This window comes from Cinclus cinclus, chromosome 2 (assembly GCF_963662255.1).
Source record: "Cinclus cinclus chromosome 2, bCinCin1.1, whole genome shotgun sequence".
Taxonomy (NCBI): Eukaryota; Metazoa; Chordata; class Aves; order Passeriformes; family Cinclidae; genus Cinclus; species Cinclus cinclus.
Genome location: NC_085047.1, coordinates 45768004 through 45790398, shown reverse-complemented (window position 1 = coordinate 45790398; position 22395 = coordinate 45768004). Strand labels below are relative to the sequence as shown.

Below are 22395 nucleotides of genomic sequence, written 5' to 3'. Positions count from 1 at the left end.
TGGATAAACCTTTTAGTTTTTGTAGATATGTATGGAATTACAACCAATTAATGGTGGTTTGTAGAAGGATTATTTTGGTATCAGAATGATGGCTGATTTGTCCTGTTTTTTTCTTTAATTCTTTCAGGTCTGCAGAACAAAAGGAAACATGGCTGTCTTTTTTGCAAAGGTACTTTATTATATGGTCTTTAAAGACACTGGAAAGAGTCCTGGTCTAGACCAGTGATTCCTAAGCTGTGGTGCCTATGCCATCATGATAGATAAGCTCTTTCAAAGTGATATTAAGAAAAAAAAAATCTCATGCCTTCTTCATCAGAAGATGTTGTATGCTTTCAGGCAACAATCCCTGTGCAAGGAGGGAATTGCTTTCTGTGCTCAGCAGAAAACTGGAGCAATTCCTATCACACTTTGTTCCTTCCCAACACAGCAGCAGGAGCCTCTGCCACCATGGCTCAAGTTGAGCCTGGAGCTCTTTCCATGGTGGTGGCATTCAAGCAAGTCCAGCTCAGAAACCTCTGCTCTAACCTTTCTGCTGCTGAAGGCTGGCTGTATTTTGTTCTGAAAAAACATGCCCACAGCTGGAGGGTAAGGTGGGAGAGTTTGCATAAATAGAGCTGTCTTATTTCATTCAGTGTTTGGACAGAAAACTACATGTGATGGTTCTGTTTTCTGGTCGCCTAGATCTTCTGGTTGATCATCCTTGCTGGGATGATTTCCAGTTCACTGCTCTCCTGCTCAGTCCTTTGAACTAGTCTGTACTGATGTAACTGATCCCAGTAGGAGTCTGTAGTGCAGACTAAGGCGTCACAATGATGAGTAGTTTTAGCTTGAATTTTTTCTATTCTCCTTCACTGCTGCTTGCTCTGATTTCTGCAATGAACTTCAGTACAAGAGGGCATTACTGGGGGCCACAGTCAGCATCCCATCCAGATACTGCTGGATGCTTTCTTGTCCTCAGAGCTCTTTCTACTGCAGTACATCTGCAATCTCCTTCTTACCAAGTTACTGCTTGATTGCTGTATAAATCTATGTCTTGCTATTTATGTGTGCAGTATTAAAAATTTACTTGTTTTGTACTTGCTTTGTCAGTCGAATAAGAGAAGAGAAGGAAAAGGACAATCCTAAAAGCATTCCTCTGACGATAATTGCAAAGGACGTGGGAACTTGTGCATATGTAAGTATTCTTGAGCTAAATCCACCTATGAGCTCTATTCACCTGCAGATCCTTTGGATATTGAGAGGTTTCCTTTGGTTTGCAATCTTCTTTAAGGATTCAGCCCCTTGGAAGGTCTTGGCATAGACAGAAATGTTTGTTCCCTGTCTTTAATACACAATTTCCATTTTAAAGGCAGTGTGCTTGGTAAGAAATACTGGTGCTGGCTCATGAACTAAAGACTACAAGAAGCACCTCTAGCAGAATTTATGTGTAAGCATCTCCAGAAATGTCAGTATAATGTTCCTTTTTTTTTTTTTTGCCTGTATAACTTACCTAACCCCACAGCTGCCTTCATTAAATTCTACAAAGCTGCAGTTGTTTTATTGTTTATAATGATCTTAAGTCAGTAAAGCAGTGTATAAGAACACCCTGAAATTGCCTTAAGCATGTTAATCATCAAATAATTGATGTTGGTGAATTTATAGGCAAAGAGTAGATGGTAAAGGAAGATAATCCATAGCATGATTTGTACCATTTTGGCTATGTAATTTTAACCAATTTAAGCTAAATTCTTGTATGTAGCTAGTTCCATAGAGATACTCTAGCATTCAGTGATAATTAATCCATTCTTCCTCTGTTTTTGTCTTTTCTTTCTAACTGTGCTTGTGGCATCTGTATTTCAAGCTCAGAATCCTAAGAAGCACAATGGGCATAAGAAATTTCACAGAAGTTAGATTTCACTGTAAGTCTTTGCCCAGCAATGACTCCACTTAGAAGTCTATATTTGCATAAATGTAAGCATAAAGGAGTCTGCTTTTTTTCTTTTTTTTTCCCCAGAAAATCATTATTAAGGTAAACAGTGATAGAACTGCCAGGTTGCTAAGATGAAAGTTAATAAGGAATGCTAATAATTGTGACAGTTCAAATTTGGGACTGAAGATCAAGGTCTGTTCAGGTGTAAAAGTCTATAAATCATACATGCACTCAGGTGTTGCAGTCTTGTACCAGGGTTTGCTGGGGCTTTCTGCACTGTCTTTTTCCCTTAGCTATAATTAGCTCTTGTGCCATATATGCTGTCTTGATACTGACAGTGCTAGGAACAACACAATGTAGTCTACATATTATCAGTAGTAAAACAGAGGAGGAACAGATGGAAATTTTGTGATGCACATGGTTCTTACGGTGCTGTGGTTCCTGTGCTACAGCAGCTGGAGATGCCCAATAATTACTTCATTTTTGGACAGTAGGGAAGGCTGAACACAAGGCACAAACTATATTCTAGCCAAGAGCAAAATTTATGCAGATGTGCTGACCTACTCCTGAGAGCCAGATGTCATTGCTTCAGGCAAATGTTAAATTTTTTATGGTATGAGCATTCAAATCTGTCCTGAAGCAAGATACACAGTATTCTCACTACTTTCCTTTCATTGCCATGGCAGCTTGTTACTGTCAGGGTCTTACACTCAGGTACAGCTCAGATCTTCTTAAATGCAAAATGTCTGGGGTTTGTTTCACCTGAACATCTTATGCCCAGCATAAAACGGACATGCTACACAAAGTGTCAGGGTATTGCAAACCGTCTTGAGACTGGCAGTAAACATCTACTTCCCAGCTCTGCTACCTTCCCTTCTTTGGGCCGTCAGGTGTTTTGCTGCAGTGGGCTTGCCTTTGTTCTGCCAAGGCTTTAGCCTGGCCATGAACCAGCTGCAATCCCCAGGTTGTGCAGTCCTGGTGGCAGAGCCAAGCCAGCCTCTGACAGGGGCTCAGTGGCCTGTGCTTGGTGTGTGGGAGTTGGCTGGGAAGTTGGCCAGCGTGGGTGTGGTGCTGCAAGCATTGGAGCAAGTCATGGAGCTGAGGTACTGAGCACTGCCCAGCAGTACAGGAGCTGTGCTGGTGCCAGGCAGCAGGTGCTGAAATCTCACTCTGGAAAGACTGCCTGTGGAAAGTGGCACTTCGGCTGACACAGAGCTTGGCACTTTGTGCTGGTCGCTGTAGCTGGTTAGAAAGTGGGGGTCTCTGCTGCTCCATGCTTCTCCAAACTGCCTATCAGCAGATTCTGGAGGATGCTGCAAAGGTCGTGTTTTAGCTGGATGGAACGTTACCAAGAGGAAGTGCATCTGGTACTAAGCCAAATCTAGCTCTGAGAAATCTATATAGAATGTGGGAAAGGTTATGGGGATGAGCAGCGTGTGTACAATACTTTCTTACCACAGAGATCTTCAGTTGGAAAGGAGAAATTAACAATTGATATTTCACTGAAAAAAACTCCCTGAAACGTTTCATGTTTCAAAGGAAACTTCTATGCTTTTAAATTAATCACACCAATATGTTTTCCCTTATGCAGTATCTAAAAGTGCAGTTAGTGGTTCTGACTTCTTGGCATATTTTAATGTGGAAGTCATGTCCCCAGTAATTGTAATACTCTCTCTTCTGATTAAGCTGTTGGGGAAGCAGGAAGCAAATATGGAAACTATGTGATAAAGCAGAGGAATCAAACCTTTGTCTCAGACAGCTGGACTTTTATATATGTAGTATAATTTATTTATCAAGTAAAATTTTAACAGGATATTCTCATTTTTTTATAACAATGAATTATGCAAAGCTACCGCACTTCAGATACTCTTTGCAAATTCAAACTTTTAATGCCACTTTCCCCTTCTCCTTTGTTCTGTTCACAGTCAAAAACCCTAAGTGTAACCAATGTTGATACAGCAAATGATGTAATTCTGATGGCCCTGCAGCAGCTGGGAATTAATGTAAGTCCTTGCACCAGTTTTAATGAATCTTTCTTTGTAGTTACTTTTAACAATCAGATCATCCCTTGCACTTTTTACAAGATTTAGGATATGAACATTAATTAAATTCTTTAACACAGTACTTCAGAGTTATTGAAATGCAGCAGAAGTGCCGTGTTAACATACAGACCTCCAGAGATTAAGAAGTGCCTTAAAAGTTTTGTGTAAGCTTCTCATCCCTGTAAGGGGTCAGTCATGTTTCAAGTTGCTTTTAAATCTCTTTTGCTGATGCCTAAGAGGACATATCTTGACACAAGAAATGAGAGCTTGATAGAGCTCCTTTTGCATGGAACAATGTGAACAAGAAACCTACTGGTCTGCCTTTTAGTTGGTTTCAAAGTGTGCAAGCATGCAGGATCAGCTGTGTCCCCAGACTGCACTGCTCTCAAGTGTCCCAGCCAGGTACTCTAAATATCCATGGGCCTTTGGAGCTGTGTGAGTTACGAATGTAACTAAGTGATTGCATGGAATCTGAATGCACCCAATTTAAGCGGTGTCCTGAAACTGTTTGGGAAAAAGGCTTTTGCAGAACTTATGATAGTGCAGGGTAGTGTACCAGATAGATGCAGAGATCCCTGCTAGGTCAGGTACTGCCTCAACTGGCTTCCTTTGCCCTAAACCAGACTAGGCAGTGCCTCGGGTATAGTGGAGGATCAGTGCCAGGGACAAGACTTCTGGCTCTCTCACTGTGTTTCACAGCATGGCTCCAACCAATACCAGTGATCATACAGAAGCTCCTGGATGACAGCTTTTTTAACTGGTCTATCAGCTTGCTGTTTGGGTAACAGGATTTTTTAAAATGTTTTAGTTGTGATGCATATGTTGATCTCGTTGTGTGGAATCTGATAAGTCTTTCCTTACCACAGCCCTGAGTGTGAAGAGTCAAATATGATATGTAAAATGCCACTGTTATGCTTCCCTGGGGCTTCTGGAGACTCACAGCAAAAGCTGGAGTAACCTCAGAATTTGCCTTCCCCAGCATCCATTACTCCTAATTTATACAGGCATTTAATGTAGGAGTCTATTCTGCTAGCTTGGCATTTCCCAGGCACAACAATTTGTGTGTACACATCTTGTTATGGCTCAGACATCTAATTTACATCAGGGCTGGGGCTCTGGCTCAGAATCCAGTAGTCCATTTAATTAAGGAATCTCTGGAGTTTATAGAAGGATTGCAAGGTGAAAAGGATGAAAGGTGAATTAAAATTAGGATTTTAATTGCAGATTGTCTCCCCTGTTCTGCACCAAATATCAGGAGACTAAGTGCTATTACAACTGCAAGTCTTTATTGTGATATACTTCATTTTTACCCATTTAATGGGTGTCATTTATGCTTCCTCACTCTGTGTACAGAAAAAACAGGAAAATGGTGGTATTTAAAGAGAATACTTTAAGATAAGCAGGAGGAGGAGCTGGTTGGGTTTCAGCATTTTGTTCTTTTGTATGTATCACAATCAACCTTTTCCTCCTCTTTGAATTTTTATTTCAAGTGGAAAAAGAATGAAAGCCATCTGAAAGATTTTAAATCTTGCCTGCAGAATTATTTGCCCAACTAATATACTACGTTTTTTCACTGCTTCTTTATAGCAGAAAGCCTTTTTTTTTATTAGAGGCGTATAATAAGATTAGCAATAAAATCAAACAAGCTAAATAAATTAAGCTGTAGACTGCATATCAATCAAACACCCAGCCCCCTGGTGGGATGGTTCTGGCTCTACAAGGAAGCTCTACATCACACGCTGTATCAAGGATTTTTATTTCTGTCCACAGAGAACCACTTGAAAGGAGCTCCATTACATTTCAATGGCAGTTATAAAAACTACATTTCACATTTTGTGTGATTAATGGGGCTATTACTTTGGCTGAGTTCACTCTGGTTTAACACATCAGGGTTTTTTCCTCTGTGGTTCCTCTGGTAAAATGACAGCTAGCTCAAGCAAAATGGCATTGATCATCTGTTCCAAATTATCAAGTGGGGCAGAAGGAAGGGCCTTGGGTTTCCCAGCTTTGTAAGTACACTTGCTGACTTTTCTGGGACAGTCACATTTATCCTGACAAATGGCCTCATAAAGCCATAAAGGACAGCATTTGCAGTGAGAGATGAACGGCCTGCCTCCTGGAACCACTCTTACTGGCTCTTCCCTTCCCCTGCTTCCCCTTCACAGCGACGAATCCTTTCATATATGTATGTGAAAGGAAAAGCAAATACCCTTTCTTGTGCTCTTCAGCTGTATTTATTTGTTCCTGGCTGCTTGCCCCAAGGCATCAGAGATGTCTCCAAAGCCTATTTATTTTCCTTCTGCCCCCTGCTAGCTGACTTAACAGCAGTGCTAATACAGAAAGCTCTGTCAGTCAGAGAGCAAACTGCAAAGGCTTTATCTGGGTGTATCAGCATTACATCAGGTGCATGCAGCAAGTAGGAAAAGTCTCAAAAGCCTTAGGAACAACGAGTGAAGGTCCAGAAAATGGAGGATAGTAGGCAAATCTGTTTAAAAAGAGATAGGAATTAACTTTGGGTCTAAATAAATGCTGTAATGAGGTATTTATTGTTTTTTGTAGCCAGAAAACATTTAGATTTTAGCTGTTCTGATTTAGTAGCATCACCAAAAAGGGATTTGAGGTAAAATAGCTCACTTTTAATGCATTCTATTTATCCACTTTCTATTTTCTTTTGTACATTTATGCTAAAAGCAATATTTAGAATTTGCTTTAATTTCATTTGATTTAAATCACAGCTTTTCCCAAAAACAATCACATTCCCCAGTCTTTTGAAAATGGTCTCTTTTGGTATAAATTTATCCTCTCTGCTGTATACTTTAAAGAGGGCTCGGTAGTCTTAAAACACTATCCAGCAGTCCCAAGCCTTCCACACATAAGGGCTGCACAAAAATGCTGGCAGCAGCCCTACAATGAGATTTTGGGGCAGCAGGAGTGCCAGGAGCGCGGGGCTGCCATCCTTGCCTTGGCATCATTAGGGTGGGCTCAGCTCTCAGGTGAGGGTGCTCCTGCCCTGCGCTCCAGTGACAGTCACAGGATGCTGTTGGCTCAGCAGCCTGAGCTCCTCCTGCTTAGAGATGTAGAAAAGCTGGGGACAGGGTGAAACAGAGTAGTGAAGTGGGCTCTGACACCCATCCCTCTGCTGCAAGCAGTCACTCCAGTCTGAGGGAAAGAACTGGGGGCTAATCTCCCCCTTTTTCTTCAGAAGTGATTGGCTCCAGCACCTCTCACTGCTCAGAGCTGAATCCAGGTCACATAAACCACACTGCACATGAGAGACACACTGCAGGAATTTCTCTGGTGACAGGCTTGGGCGCTGCAAAAGTAAAGGGGATTCCTTTGACCCTGCTGGCAAGGTGCAGATTATTCTTATTTTGGGAGAAGCTATGTAATAACCTGTCCCTAATGGCTGACAAACTGATTCTTAATTTTGGTTTTAAAGGGCTCTGAAAAAGACTACAAGCTGTGGGTGATTTCGGGAAGAGAACATGCTCCTTACCCTCTTATTGGTAAGTTGTTGACATTGTTTTGTTTTTCAGTATTCAGTCAGTTACTACTGTCTCAGGAAGCAAGAAATAGAGAGAAGACTGAAATTCAGTTTCCTCTTGTTTTGTGTTTTTTCTTACTTCCCTATCACGCAAGTTTGCCTATCTGGGGAGTTAAAGAAATGCTGATCCTTTGTTTTGAAGAGTAATTGTCTGCTTATGTCACTAAGAGGTTGAAGAAGTTCATTTATTTCTGCCCCAGTTTTACCACATGAGCCCCAGTGTTTCTGCAGGGTTGGCCTGTCCAGTCACCTTCTCTTCTGGAGGTTGTCCAGCTTTCCTGTATTTCTTCCTCCACCTCCATAACATTCTTTACTCCCCTCCTCAGCAAAATTCAGCAGTTCTTGAGAAATGTTCTTTTGTTCCACAGCGCAAGTGATTCAAGGGGTCCTTTCCAATCCTGTATTTCTCATTCTGTCTGACAGCTCCCCTCTGGTTAGGACAAATTTGTGCTTATTCACTATCTAAATTGCTTTTCAAAACATTTCAGGACCAGGACTCAACACAAATCTCAGAAGTGATTGGATGGAGTGATTTGATTTTTGGCCCATGATTCACTAAGAACAAATCCCTTTCCATTAGTAAGAGCATTTCCCTGTAGAAGCCGAGCATTACTTGTGCTGTATGGGTTTGCAGATGATTAGAACAAGAAAAACTTGTGGATTTTCTGAGTTTTTTTCTCCTGCAAATTTAATCCCAGTAAATCTTAGCATTCCTTCTGAAAGCAGCCTTAGCTACAAATGCTCCACTCGAGTCAGACAGCATTAATATTTATAAAATGTCTAACTTGTAGAGAGTGCTAACTGTTTTGCCCTTGAAACATACCAGACTTTGGGTTTCTGACCATTATTGTGCATCTTCTTCACATCGATTAGAATCTGGCTTTAAACACAGAGCCAGAGAATTCAGAAATGGGGAAGGCCTTTCTAATTGACTGACTCACTGCAGATTCAAGTTGCAATTCTTGGAAAAGAAGAATCTGAAGTTAAAGTGATGTTTTTCTTGATACTTATGCAAAGGTTTATTAGATAAGCCCAACTTTTATCATAGGTGCACATCAGAAGCAGTTTGACTGTGCCATAGCTTCATATTATAATCTGAAATAACATCTCTTCCATTTTCATAATGTTCAAGTCTAACTGCAAGCTAACTAAAACATCTTAGCATTATGTCCACATTTAATTAATTTAATCCACCAGGTCTTTAGACAAGTCTGAAAAGCATCTTTCCGGTGGCATTTGTAAAAGCTCCTCCAGAAATGAATTGCCTCTGTGTAGTCCCCAAAGATGCTGGTTAAAGCCAAGCATAGCTCATTTGCATCAGCCCTGTGATTAACATTTCCTTCCTGTTTCAGCCTCAGACAGGAACCATAATTGTGTCTCATTTGTCTGGGCTAATGGCTGTTGCACTTAACATGTTAAGGGAGGGAAGATCACTTCCACGCTGGAATTCTTTGGTTTTGCATGCTCAGCAAAAATTTGATGTGACTGATCCCAAAATCTCATTTCTCTCCAGAATGATATGAGCAAGCAGTACCTAAACTTTCAGTGCCACAATAAAAGCAGTAGAAAGAGTAAACATTGAATTCGGAAATAGGCACTTTTATTTTTTTTCCGGCAGGGTTTTATGTTATACAGCTGTAATAGTTCTGATTTTACTTCTACATCTGTTTAAGTACACCAAACACAGTAACTCCCTATCTGCCAGTATATGATTTATGCCCGTGCAAATATGGAGAAAAGCAGCAATTCTTAGATTACTGAGAAAGTGCTGTGGGCCAGCAAGCCAAATCTGCTTTTCCTCCAGGGCAGATGGAGTTTTGCAAGTCTCCAGTCAATCCAATGGAGATTATTACGATTTCTCTTTGAACAGGACATGAATATCCCTTTGGAATTAAAATGAGCCACATTCGTGATGCTATGCCCCACGGATCAAAGCACTGTGCCTGCCCCAGGCAGCTTCAGGGCCCTTTCTTGACTGAGCAGCTGCCCCAGGAGCTGCAGTGCCAGTTCGTGCTGAAGCCCAGCCAGGTGGCCACGTGCCAGCAGCTGAACGGTACGTTGTCCTCTCACCCCATATCTCTCCCCACAGCCTGGCCACCTGGCCCTGCTACAGAAGGCAAATGTGCCAGACTGGGGCACAGCAGGAAGCACGGAGGAGCACGCAGGTGTATCTTCCAGCTGCTCGGGGGATGTTGCAGTGTAGCTCTCACAGATTTGAGTGTGCTGTTGTATATGTGTCATCTTTGTGAGTTACATTTTGACAAGCTGCCTGTCAATCGATTGTTCTAAAATCAGCGAAAGAAAGACACAATCTCTCCCCTGCAATTTTTGTGAGTCTGTTAGCTGAGCTTCTCTCTGCAGCCCTTGCTGTGCTCTGCAACAAGGTAGGGTGGTTTCAAGGCTCAAGAGTCAAGGCTTGACTTTGGCACAGAATTCAATTCGCATGCAATATTTGGCAGCACCCTTCATCTCACTGAGGTACATAAGACTAGCCACCTACCTCACTGGGACCCTCAAGTGGCAAAGTCTAGGCAGGTACTTGTGTATCTAGATGAGGTGAGTGAACAGAACTTTAGTTCTATTAATAGAACTCGTAATATTTCTAATAATAGAATTAATAATAGTTCTCTTTGAGTAAAATGAAGAAAGTAATGTTTTCTTCTGCCTTTGGCCTTGATGCTGCAAAAATACGAGCACCTGCTCTCTGTTTTTCACTCTGTTGTCAACAGCACTGTGACTGTGCTCTGCTCATGATGAAACAAATAAGGAGATAGTGACAGGATTGGGGAATTAGACTTAGGGCAAGGATACCTCCTATGGTGTGTTTTTGTTGTTCTGAACACACCAGCACACTCAGCTCAATTTGGAGCTCTGCCCTACTTCACCATTAATAACTATATCATAGAAAATACAACATCCACAATGTTACCTTGGGCACTCCCCAATACCCAAGATCTTCCACAATATATGAATATGAATAGAATCCATTTGTAATGTTTTTTGGAATTAAATACAGTGAAGCTATACCAGAGTCCATTACAAATTCTTCTGAAAATTGATTACAGTTTATATAAATTAATTTCCTTTCCACATGCATTCATCCACCCCTTTTCCAGTGATTTGTATCATATATTACTTCATGGCATATTTTAAGAGTGAGGCAATCTAGCAAAGGGGTGTAATTAGGTTTACAGGCCCGGCTTTGGCAGCTGATCTTGACTGGCAAAAGAAAATAGAAATGCAAATCAGGCCTGTAGAGTTCTAATGCAGATGTGTTATCATTGGTGCTGTGCAAGCTGCAGGAGTGGAGTGAGCCTGGCTTGGGGCAGCAGAAGCCTGGGGCAGCCTGCAGGTCATGCACAGGGACTGCACTAAATGGGAGAAAGAGGCTTTTAGTCCATTCATCTTTCCTTCTTTCATCAGACAAACCTGTTAAAGGGATATATATAGGTGTAACAGTTTGCAAAGCAGGTTATCTCACATACAGCGCTGTTCCTTGTGCTTTTCCCAACTGTTCTGAGTTTAGAAAATGGCAAAAGTTATCTGCATGCAAGCCAAGGCCATGATTTGGCTTTTGATCTTCAAATCAGCAAGCCAAAATCTGTGTGGGGTACCCACTGGTCACACTGCCGCATACAGGGTGAATTTACAGAGAGCAGTCTCTGTAACCCTGCACTTCAGTGCCACATGCTGTGCTGTCCTCCCTCCCATCACTTCCCTGCAGAGGGACACACTGCTGGACATGCTGTCCCTTCTGGATGCAGCAAGGAGCATCTGCCCAGCTCCACCAGTGTGCACCGCAGTCAGACAGCAGTGTAGGTGCTGACAGGCAGGCATGACTGACAGCTGGCCCTCGTATCAAGTAAGTAGTTGTGTGGATACCGAATGTGGTGGTGTAATTTCATCAGCTGTCCTGGGAGGATGGTTAAAAAAGTACAGGAGAATTTTCTATGTGGAAGAAATGGAGTGTTTCTGTTGCCTCTGCTGTAGCCTTTCAGCATGTAGCAGGAATGGTCACCTACCAGTTAAAAACAGCCATTAAATTATGCTCATGAGCACATTGTTAAATAGAGTTGAAGACTTATTTAGAATTATCTGATTAATTTCAAGGAGAGGAAATGCCATTTCCATGGCTAGGACACTAACTATGAAAAGACATTGCCTTCATGTAAAATACAAGCAGAAAAGGTGACTGCTGTGAGCTCTGACCAAAATTTTCGATCAAACTGGTGTTACTTTTTTTCTGATTCTGGCTTAGAATAATCCACTAGAGCAAGGCATGAGGTTTTTGTATGGAAGTACTTCTGCAGAGCAATAATTGGTATCTGTCTTGGCTGAGAGGAGTCTGGCCTTCTCCTAGTATTATAGCTTTGCATAGGTTCAAGGAAAGAAAGTGTACATCCACCCATTCTCATCTCCTCTTCAGCTTAAGACTTCTCAACATCCTTAAAAAGGGGGTGTGAAAAGGATGAGTTTTCCTGTTTTTCAGTCAATGTTAGTTTTTAAGTGACAGGGCATTTCACTGCCACACATCAGTTGTTGGTTTCTGCCCTGGTATGCTGAAGAACACTGGCTAAGATTGCTGTCCCAGGAGAGAGCTGCAGTTAGTTGCAATGACCCCTTGTTCACATTCTCAGTTTGGGACTTGTCTGTTAAGAGGGCAACAATCACTAAGAGACTGAGAAGAGTTCCTAATTTAAAACTTCTTTTTGAATTCACTTCCGCTATTCCTTGTTTTCCAAAATAGCATCTTAATTTTTGCTTCCACTGACATCTACGGGGTTTACAAAAAAAAAACACCAGTATGTGTTTGTCACTGTGTCACTAGAACGCTGGCAAACCTTAGTTTGTGAAGGAAAACCTTGTTCAGGCACTAATATCCAGCTCATCAGAAGGAAAAAAAACCTTTCATTTTGAAAGTTACAGGTCAGTTATGTTCTCCCAAAACATGATGTGTCAAGTAAAGCCTTAGACACTGCCAGACTTAAATTTCTTGAAGCTTTGGACTGCTTAAAACGTATATCCTCATTATTTTTTATGAAAAGCATTTTTCTTCAGGCTTTCACATTCATATGTTCACATTTTGGGTTAAACTGTAACTTTTCATAGTGTAAGCATCTAATGAAAAGGCTTCCACCCATTCCCAAAGGGAGCATGATCTGGAATGGAATGACGTATAATGAAAATCACTCTTTGAGCTAAAAACCCAATTCTAATAAAGTATAGGAGAGAATAAAATATTGGAGAGAAAAATCTGGTATTGTAACACAATCCTTAATTCTACAAGCCTTGGTTTCTTGCCTCCACGACAGCAGAAAGCAAAATGTTTGGAAGAACCAGCTAATTAAAATGTGTATGGGGCAGGCAAGCAACTAAATCAGTTCTGACTGGCTTTGAAAACACCTCAGAAAGGAAAAATATATCAGAGTAAGTTTTTCCCAGTTAGCACTTCTGTCATAAACAGTCCTCACTCCTTTTCCCTTTAGCAGTAACCCATGCTGTTAAGACTTCACACTGGCTGATGTTGAGAAAGGTCATGTAAAAAAACCCTTTTTGTGTCCCAATACCAGTATTTCCTTCTCTCCAAACTCCAAACAAGAGTTTCAGTTAGTATGCCTCTGTCGATATCTCATGGAATATGTTACAGTGAAGACAAGCAGAGCCCATCCCATGTGCTGGCAGCATGCTGAAATGCCATCTGGAAGGCATTGATTAAAGGGCAGGCACCATGGTCAGCAAATGCTTGGAGTGAGGACACTGATGATACTCCTGTGTTGCAGAGAAGAGAGCAAAGGCAGTGGCTTTTCCTAGTCTGAAAAGGCCTCATGCCATTAGTGGATTCTCTGGTGTTACCTGTGGGGAGAGTCTCCCACATTGTCAAGAGAGCTAGGATGGCCCTGGACAGCATGCTGAGGTGAGGGCAGTGGATTTGCACCTGTGGGTGGAAAATGAGCTATTTAGCAGAGTGCAGCTCAATGAAGTCAGCAGGCTGAGGTTTGCCATCCTGCACTTGGTGGAGAGTTCTGACACTGCTCCAGCAGTGCAGGGCAGATCCTGGTGATCCTCTTCAGGGCATGAGTAAGGCAACACATTCTACACACACACACACACACACAACTATGTACATGGTGGATTAGGCTAGCTGGATGCAAGGAGTTGGTTGAGTTAATGACATTTTTTCCTTTGAAACCATAGCAACCACCAAAACCCAAACACTGGAACTAGAATTGAAATGCGTTTCTCATAATAAACACCTTTCTCTTTCCCCAGACTTAAGCCAAAAGTCATTTAAAAGGAAAAGATCTATCATAAACTGGGCTTTTTGGCGTGGCCCAGGCACTCACTTGGACAATGCACCCCTCTCCTCAACATCTGCTGCTCCTGGGAAGCTCTTTGGCCTCTTACTAACAACCATCTGTGAGGATGACAACCTGCCCAAACCCCTCTTGGTGAGTCCCAGGCTCAGGGTTGGGTCTTACAGTGGTGGAATTTCTCTGTGTAATAAATGAGGATATGTTTGTAAATGGGACATTGAAATTACCCAAGCAAAGAAACCGGAAAGGTTTCCATAGGGAAACCTCATTTGTGGTTCCCAGCGAGAACTTTGGTTTTTAACTTATACTGTGGTCAGGCCCAGTTAATAACAGCTTGAGAAATGTATGTGATCAGACTGCTGCTCTGGGCTATTTCTCCTTTATAGCCCATGCTATAAGGCTGGTTCCTAATCCTCACTTATACAGTGTAAATAAACGCCACATTCACACATACTTTTTAAACCACTCCCAAGATCTCTGTAAAATCCCCACATCCATAAATGTCTCATCTACTGTCCCATATAGGCAGCCCACGCATGCATAAAAATGCCACCTGCCCATAACTAGGCAATTTCAGAGCCTTCCTTGAAGTCATTCCAGGGCAGGCAAGCACTTTTGAGTCCTCATTTTTGGTCTGACAGCACCACTGCAAAAAATAGGTGGGAAGTGGAGGTTTCAGTAGCATCTTTTCATCCTGTCTTGAGGGAGCTCTGGTGCTGTGGGTGCTCTCAAAACCAGCCTAGGACCATGAAAAAGGTTGTCCTAGAGCCCATTCCTAGGCATAAATAAGGCACGGATGTAGTATTTTTGGTCATTAGAAGGCTTTGTTGTCAGTACAGCAGATTAAGTATTTATGGGACTGGGCCCTTCATCCTAACAATTTGACTTCTGGCTAGAAGAAATTGCCAGAACACCACTGAAATCAGTGGGGTCACACCAGTTGACAGGAAGAGATGTTTTGTTTCCTAAGCTGGTGCTTGATGTGCTGCTTTATCGCTGCCCGAGCAGTGAATCATACCAGGATTTTTCAGGTCTTTTAACAGTGCTTTCTTTTTAAGGAGAAGTGTGTGCTCTCATTATTTAGGTTATTTAAATAAGCCTTCCAGAGATGGATTCTGTATGATTATGATCACCTGATCCCTTCTTCTCTCTGTTTAAGAGATGAGCCAATGCTGCGTTTCAGAAAATTCTCCCAAACATAAATATTAGTAAATGTTTATTTGAAAAAAAAAAAACCCAGAGTTACTAAGCATAGAATCGCAGCTTGGTAGACTTCACCCTTTGAATTTTAAACATTGTGTTTGTGCCACAAAATATAACTTACTTCTGAATTCATGCAGAGTCTCTGAAGAATAGAATACTGGGGATCTGAATAGGATTTACCTTCAAGAGAAATAAAATATCAGGGATGAATGCTGCAGGCAGCTGGATAACTGCTTCAGAGCCTCCAGTTTGCTTTCACAGCTGAAGGGCTCTCTTTCAGCTATTGCCATGCTGAGTTGTCTTGCACGATAGCTTCATTTGTGTAATTTCATCTGGGTTTGTTAGTTTAATAGGGGCTTCCCATTTTTATCTTGTGAATATTTTTTTCAAAATGTATTTTCGAAGGGTTTGTTCATGTGCTAACATCCTGTGCTGTAGGATTCAGCCTGTTTTGATGGGAAAGCTCTAAATTCCTGCAAAGAGAATGAAAGTGCTGAGTCCTGTTGCCATGAAGGCGCTCCTCCAAAGCATCTGCACTTACATGAATTCTTGAGCTTGGACTTCAAAAGTGAAAAAAGAAACATTAAAGAATAAAAGCAAAAGTAATAGCTTCTGTTAAATTTATTTGCACTGCTGTGTGGCAGGAAGACCTACCTTACAGCCCAGACTAGGAAAGTCCCCAGACTCCATTCCTTATCTATTACTGTTCACTAATTCAGTTTAATGATGCTGGACCAGTGTCCCAGGACCCTTCTGTGTTCCTTTTCCTGCCATCATTTTTGATAACATGGTCCTCAGGCCACTGTGTGCATACACATAATCCCAGAGACTGTCTGCACATGTTTCCCCTTTCAAAGAGATAAACATGACAAATTCTACATTGCTTGGGGCAGGCCTGCAGGAGTTGACCTGCATGTCTGAAATGGCCCACAGGAGACTGCAGAGAACAAAGTATATGGCAAATATACCGAACATACTATCTCAGGAGAAGTTTCAGCATTTCCTGTTCTCCTTGTTTTTCTCTATTGTTTAACAGAAAAAATCAGTCCCTCCTGTTATTTTAAAAGCTAGGCAGGAATCTGCTTGTTTTCCCTTCTCTGTAATGATCTGCCTACTTGTTTAATCCTGTGCAGCTTCACTGGCTTCAGGGGAGCCACAAGCTGAGCTTTATCCCCCTTGGAGTGACCTCCCAAGCAGGAGCACCTTGCCTCAGAGTTAGCCCTGCTGAGAGCCCTGAGCTGCTTGCATAGTCTGATACCACTCACAAGCAGCAAAGGGGGTAAAAACTTGACTCTGGTCTGCTGTAGAAGTGCAGGTATATATTAACAAACAAAGCAATTTCTAGTTTAGATAATTTTTTTTTTCAGGTATCAACAGTGAAACAGATTATTTGTGGTAGGTGATAATATTATCTATTATGATGAGCAGTGTGGGTCTCATATGTAGTGTCTGGCTGAGGCCACTGTCAAGTGCAAAGCTTTGAATTAGATAGACCACTCTCCTTTTCCCATACGACAGTCTTAAATATATTTAAATGACTTGGCTGAAAATTGGACTTGGTCCTGGAAGGTCATGCAGAAAGTTAGTGCTCAGCAGTGGCAGCATGGTATTTCTGAGGGGATGTTTTCCAAAATGAGAGCCCCAAATCAGAGCTTAGCAGTGCAGTTCGGCATGGTTTGGAGAGTGAGCCTTGACTTGTGTTTGATTTCTGATATTTTTTAGAACTAAAAGCTTTTCAGCTGTGGCAAAATGGCAAAACTAGGTTTTAGTGGCACTGGACAGTAAAATATATTTATGAGAAGTTGTCTTTGCCTTTTTAATTTTTTTTAGGACATGCTTTCCCTCCTTTACCAAGAGGGGCCTTCCACCAAGGGTATTTTCAGACGCTCTGGAAGTGCAAAAACATTCAAAGAGCTAAAGGAGAAGCTTGATTCTGGCACTGAAGTGGACCTGGCCTGTGAATCCATATTTGTGACAGCATCTTTGTTTAAGGTGTGTGAAAAATGTTCCTGTCCCCTTTTTGGGTGAGAGTAGCACAGATCCTGTGCTCAACCAGAGAGCTGTTCTCCTGGGACAGGCCCAAAGAGGAATTGGTGGACTGAATTAACAAGATGGTGGGCTGGCACATTAGCCTTGTGAGGATCTCCAAAGGAGGCTACCACTGAATTAGGATGAGGAGTGGCCAGCTTGTTTTGCTGACAGCTTTCCTGAGGTGTCTGCTACAGGCTGGTCCTGTTACTCTCTTTATCTCTTTATATGAAATACTAAAAGGCATGTTGCAGACCTGTCTCCTTACAAATCAGTACTACCCTACACTGCAAATCCCAGTGAGTTGATAGTGTTGCCATAAATATTAGGATTATTTTTTCCATGTATTATCTTCTGTTACAGTCTTGTATGTCACAATCAATGTTCCTTGTGCAAAAAAAAGCATCATAGCTTCCCTCACCCTTGCTGTTTTGGGAAGCTAGGATTTGGCCTTCTTCCTAAACTGCAGCAATTTCCATGCCCATGGTTTCAGTGTTTGGAAAGAGGAATAGCAGGACTATCAATGACTAGTTTATGTACTCCATTGATTAGGGGAAGGAAGGTAGGGATGCCTTGGAGTGCTTATGGTCTGGTGGAGGTATTTGAGCTTGTCAGCTGAGGAGAAGAAACAGGGACTGCAGATGAAGTTAAGTGATAAGTAAAGGCAGACGTTATTGCAACATCAAAATAACTAGTCTTACTGCAGATTTTTTAGTTCAGCAATATCAGATGAAGCATTTAAATACCTCTGTTTTGGCAGGAAAGGGTAGGGAAAACCAGGAAAATACTTACTTTAAGCATAATCTAAAGTGCCTCTACCTCAGATGATTTTCTTCTGGTTTTGGTTGTTGTGTGTAACAATATGCTTGCCAGTGAGTGCTGTCCCATGGATATATCCTCTTGTATCTGTGTATCTTATTCCTACTCCCTCATGTGCCCCAGAACAGCTGCTCATGTGTTTTGTTCTTCTTTTCTCTTGGTAAGGATTTTCTTCGCAATATCCCAGGCAGTATTTTATCATCCCAGCTGTGTGATAAGTGGATCTCTGTGCTGGATCAAGGAAATAATGAAGAGAAAATAAAAAGCATCCAAAGGTAGTTAATTATGTTCTCTACATTCTTTTCCTATAAATGTATATCCCAGAATGCAGAATCACAAATATTCAACTTACAATTATATTTTTTTAGCCCAAATAAGAACATCTCTTTGACACTCTCCCTTGTTTAATTAGTGCACCGTGTTACCCTGTTTCTGCATTTCCATTATCTTGACTTGTGTGTATCTGTGGAAAGTGGTCACTAATGTGAAGAATTCTGGGTTTTATATGTTTTCAGGTTAATAGAGCATCTCCCCAGAGCTAATGTTGTTCTCTTACGTTACATCTTTGGAGTACTGCATGGGATAGAAATGCGATCTGAAGAGAACCAGATGAATGCTTTTAATCTGGCTGTCTGCATTGCACCTAGCCTGCTCTGGCCTCCTGTTTCCTCCACTCCTGATATAGAAAGTGAATTTATTAAAAAGGTAAGGACACTTCAGTGTAGCAGAAAACCAAGCCAGCCTTCATCCCATTCAACCAGGCTCTTGGTTACAAACATGAGAACACTCAGTACCTCTTCAGATCAGGACTTGTCCTCGTATCAGGGCTCCAGCAACATTCATCAATCCATTCTCATAATCTTTGTGGAAGAATGGGAGAGAGGTCATAAAACAATGCACAGTGTGTCAGCAAAATGCTTCTCTCATCAAGAAGATCTCTGGTTGTGGTGACCTCAGAACAGGACAGAGTAGAATGGAAAAGATGTTTACAAGGATGTACACCAGGACAGTTTATCAGGCCCAGGAGACTGAGAGAGTACTTCCTGGCTGCCTTCATGACAGTTTGCTCCTGTTCCTCACTTGTATGGTGAGCTTGTCCTGAGTTGAATAATAGAAGATCTGACATCTCTCTCCCGTTGCTTTCTTGCAGATTTCTAGTCTGGTACAGTACCTCATTGAGAATTGCTGCAGGATTTTTGGAGATGAAATTACCTCCCTCTTTGGAGAAATACTGATGACATGCAAGAGAGAGAACAGCTCAGGTAATGCAGATTGATGTTTTGATCCTGTCAAGGCAGCTAAACCAAGCCAGGCAAAAAATTGGTATATTCCATGCAGGAATGCTGTTCCTTCTTCATGTGGTGTTCCCAGATACTGCTGTTCTCTTTCCATTCAGTTCCCCAAAGAATTGGTCATAATCACTGATTCAACTTCCCACAGACCTGGACTATATCACAGAAAGCTTTCACAAAGACTCTTGTTCTCCTGTACCAGTCATCTGAACCACTATGGTTAAAAAGGAGGGAGGGGACACAAAGAAAAGAAAAAAATCTAGAGAAGGCTTCCTCTCAAATCTAGCTTATGTTTTCCCAAAATATCAGGAGGTCAGTGATCAACAGTGATCATAATACAGCTGCCACACCATTACGTTAGGGTTGAAAGTGTCTATTCACTACCTAAAGAGAGAGATCTCCTGAGTTTCAATGGGACATCCAGATTTTGCTGCTAGAACAGAAATATCAGGGAAGTGGTGACTGGAAGTGTTTGGCAGATGAATTGACAGACTTTTCTAGATTATCATTGATGCTTTTTTTCTCTCCAGCCCTCTGATTTTGACTGGAGTTTTGTGTCTCTCCTCAAAGTATTTCCAAAGCAGCATTTTTGTAAAATAAATTTTGTCACAGGTGGCCTATACTGAGAGTGGTAATGGCACTTGTGTCAGCATGTCTGACTGACTCAGTGTGGCTGTTCCAAACTCCTCATGCACTGCCTCCAGTGAGATTGGGTGAAATTTGGCCTGCCCCCTCCCCAGGAGTGCAGCACATGGGATGTGCTGTGCTGGGTTGTGCTGGCAGTGAGAGCTTAGACCCAACGACAGGTTGCAGCAGCTGAACGAGCTTTCAGGCAGGCACTGAGGCATGGTGACTGCCCGTGCATGAGCCATGTCTGCTGCAAATGTGAGATAAGGCAGCTTAGCCTAACCCAGAGCAAAAGAGATTTTAATGTAATTCCAATTACTGCAGATACAGGATAGGGCCCAGGTGTGCACTGCTCAGGGCAAATGAGGTGGCTGTTTAAACTGAGCCTAAAACTTCACAGTGTTGCTCTTAAAAATACTGTATTTTCTGGAAGAAGTAGAGGTAAGAAGTTACCCTGTTCTTTTCATTTGTCTGAAAGAAGGAAAGAAAGATTAAATGTTGCTTTCAATATCCAATAGTGAAAAGTTAAATAAATTACCAATTCAAAGTACGTATGTATGTAAATTATTGTTTACAACTGGATTAGCTACTATCTACCTAAAAAAACCAAACCAAAGCAAAACCACAACAAAAACTCCCTAACCCTTATTTGTGCCATTATCCTGTATTTCTTGACTGAACTGTAGCTTTGTACTCACTTCAACTTCTCCACTTCAAAGTGAAGACAGTAATTTTTAATGAAATTAATAGTACTTTTGCTTGAAGAATCTTTAAAGGGCAAATGCTCCTGAAAGTAAAGGATACTTGCCAGGAAAAAAAGCACTGCTTGTCAAGAGGGTGGTTCAGTCACTGATGTGTTAACATTTGGTTTGTCCTTGCAGATGTTGCTTCTCTGCATCAGAATGACTCTTCCTATGACAGCCTGGAAAATGAGGCAAATGATGAAGCTGACTCTTCCTCCAGTGACTGGATTAAAACCCGTGATCAGGATAACAGAAGCAGGGAGTCTGTCTTCACTCTGAGCGACGGCGACTCGGAGCAGACGGAGGTGGATGAAATCCAGAGCCAAAACAAACTGAAGCAGTTGGCGATTTCCACTGACGTGCACCTGAAGTTTTCCTCGCAAGAAAACTCAAATGAGTCTCCCTACTCCAGTGGCTTCCCCTCAGCAGCTACCTCAGGTGCTCCCAAAACTGTGAGGAGGCAGCGGCGCTCCTCCGAGCCTGCAGTTGGCCTGCAGAGCTCCAGTTCCGCCCGCGCCGATGCCGGGCGTGAGAAGGCGATGCGCAAAGCCAGCTGTGACGTTGTCCTGTCTCACGGAGATGAGGAGTGCCTCTGCCAGCGCCGGTCGTTGCAGGTGGAAAGGCAAAAGCTGGGCAATCAGAGCTTGCTTATAGGGATTAACGTTGGTAAAAGTGACAACGCAAACCAAAACGTTGAAAGGAAAGACCTGTCCCATTGTCTCCTGCCTCCAACGCCAGAGGGATTCAATATTTGCTCAGGATTTAGCTCTTTTAGCCGGTCTTCTTCTGGGACGTCTCCATCTGTGTCATCGATTTGCTCCTTGGACAGTGCTTTCTCAGTGTTTTCAGACCAGGCTCTGTTTACCTTAAGTGAAACCTCCTGCCCTTTCGATAGCACTTTCCAGTCACTAAAGAAACACGAAGATGCTGCTGCTGCTGTGGCTGATGACTGTTTTCTTCCACCCACCATGGTGCCACCATCTCCACAACCTACTGACAGTGGGGCTGAGGGGAGCTTGGTGGGGCCCAGCAGCAGGTCAGCACCCCTGAAACCTACTGATGGAGTTGATGGCTGTTTCATTAAACCTGACCTTCAGCCATTGCCTCTGAAAGTCACCGGGAGAGACAGACTTCATGATCAAAGAGGAGGTCTAGAAAAGCATTACAGCAGTCCAAAGTTTGAAGAGACTGACCAAAGCTTTTTGCAGAGGAATCTTAATACTTAAAATAAACACCATAAAGAAAATGCCTTTGGTGTTGATGTGTGTTCATTTTAAGTTTAACATCCAGATTGTTCAAATTTAATTGAGCAGTCACTGGACTCAAAGGTTTTCTTTTTTTAGGAAACTGAGTAATGTTCCAATAGAAAGCTTTGCAAGAACATTGTAGGAATAGTAAAAATTGCTGAAAAGCAAGCAAACAGAAATCTCCTGAAAATCTGGAAGGGACCCAGGAGGTAACTAAGGCCAGTGTCCTGCTCCCTGACCCTGCCAGGGCAGTGGGCTGCCTGCTGGGTCTCTCTCCTTGTCCGCTCAAGTGTTGAGCCTTGCAGATGTGAGTCCCAGTCCTTTGTGCTTTTGATGTAGCGTGCAAAGTCAGAATAGCTTCCATAACTGTGGTATAATACTACTGTTCTGAAACTGATAAATATTACCTTCATTGTCCTCCAAGGAGTGTGTTGTTTTCTGTATGTTTATACAGTATGTTCGATAGGTGTAGTTATTTCTTTCACACTGCAAATGAAAGAAGAAAGGAAGCCCAAAAATATGTAAAGGGAAACGCTGAATCTTGTAACTAACACCTTGCAACTCTGTGTTTCATTTATTGTGCTTTGTTGGCTGTTCTCTTCATGTTTAAGTTGTGAATAGTTTCTT

At 42.1% G+C, this 22395-nt stretch overlaps 1 protein-coding gene across 1 annotated transcript in view; it reads left to right on the top strand.

The window, feature by feature from the left end:
• ARHGAP20 (Rho GTPase activating protein 20) overlaps positions 1-21704 on the top strand; it is a 56751-nt gene extending 35047 nt beyond the window's left edge. The window contains 12 exon segments of the mRNA XM_062514645.1: positions 128-169; positions 1090-1174; positions 3835-3912; positions 7391-7457; positions 9366-9548; positions 13766-13944; positions 16843-17004; positions 18025-18134; positions 18375-18564; positions 19010-19121; positions 20660-21658; positions 21661-21704. Coding sequence (XP_062370629.1) covers positions 128-169; positions 1090-1174; positions 3835-3912; positions 7391-7457; positions 9366-9548; positions 13766-13944; positions 16843-17004; positions 18025-18134; positions 18375-18564; positions 19010-19121; positions 20660-21658; positions 21661-21704 — 2251 coding nt within the window.
• The last annotated feature ends 691 nt before the right edge of the window (positions 21705-22395 follow it).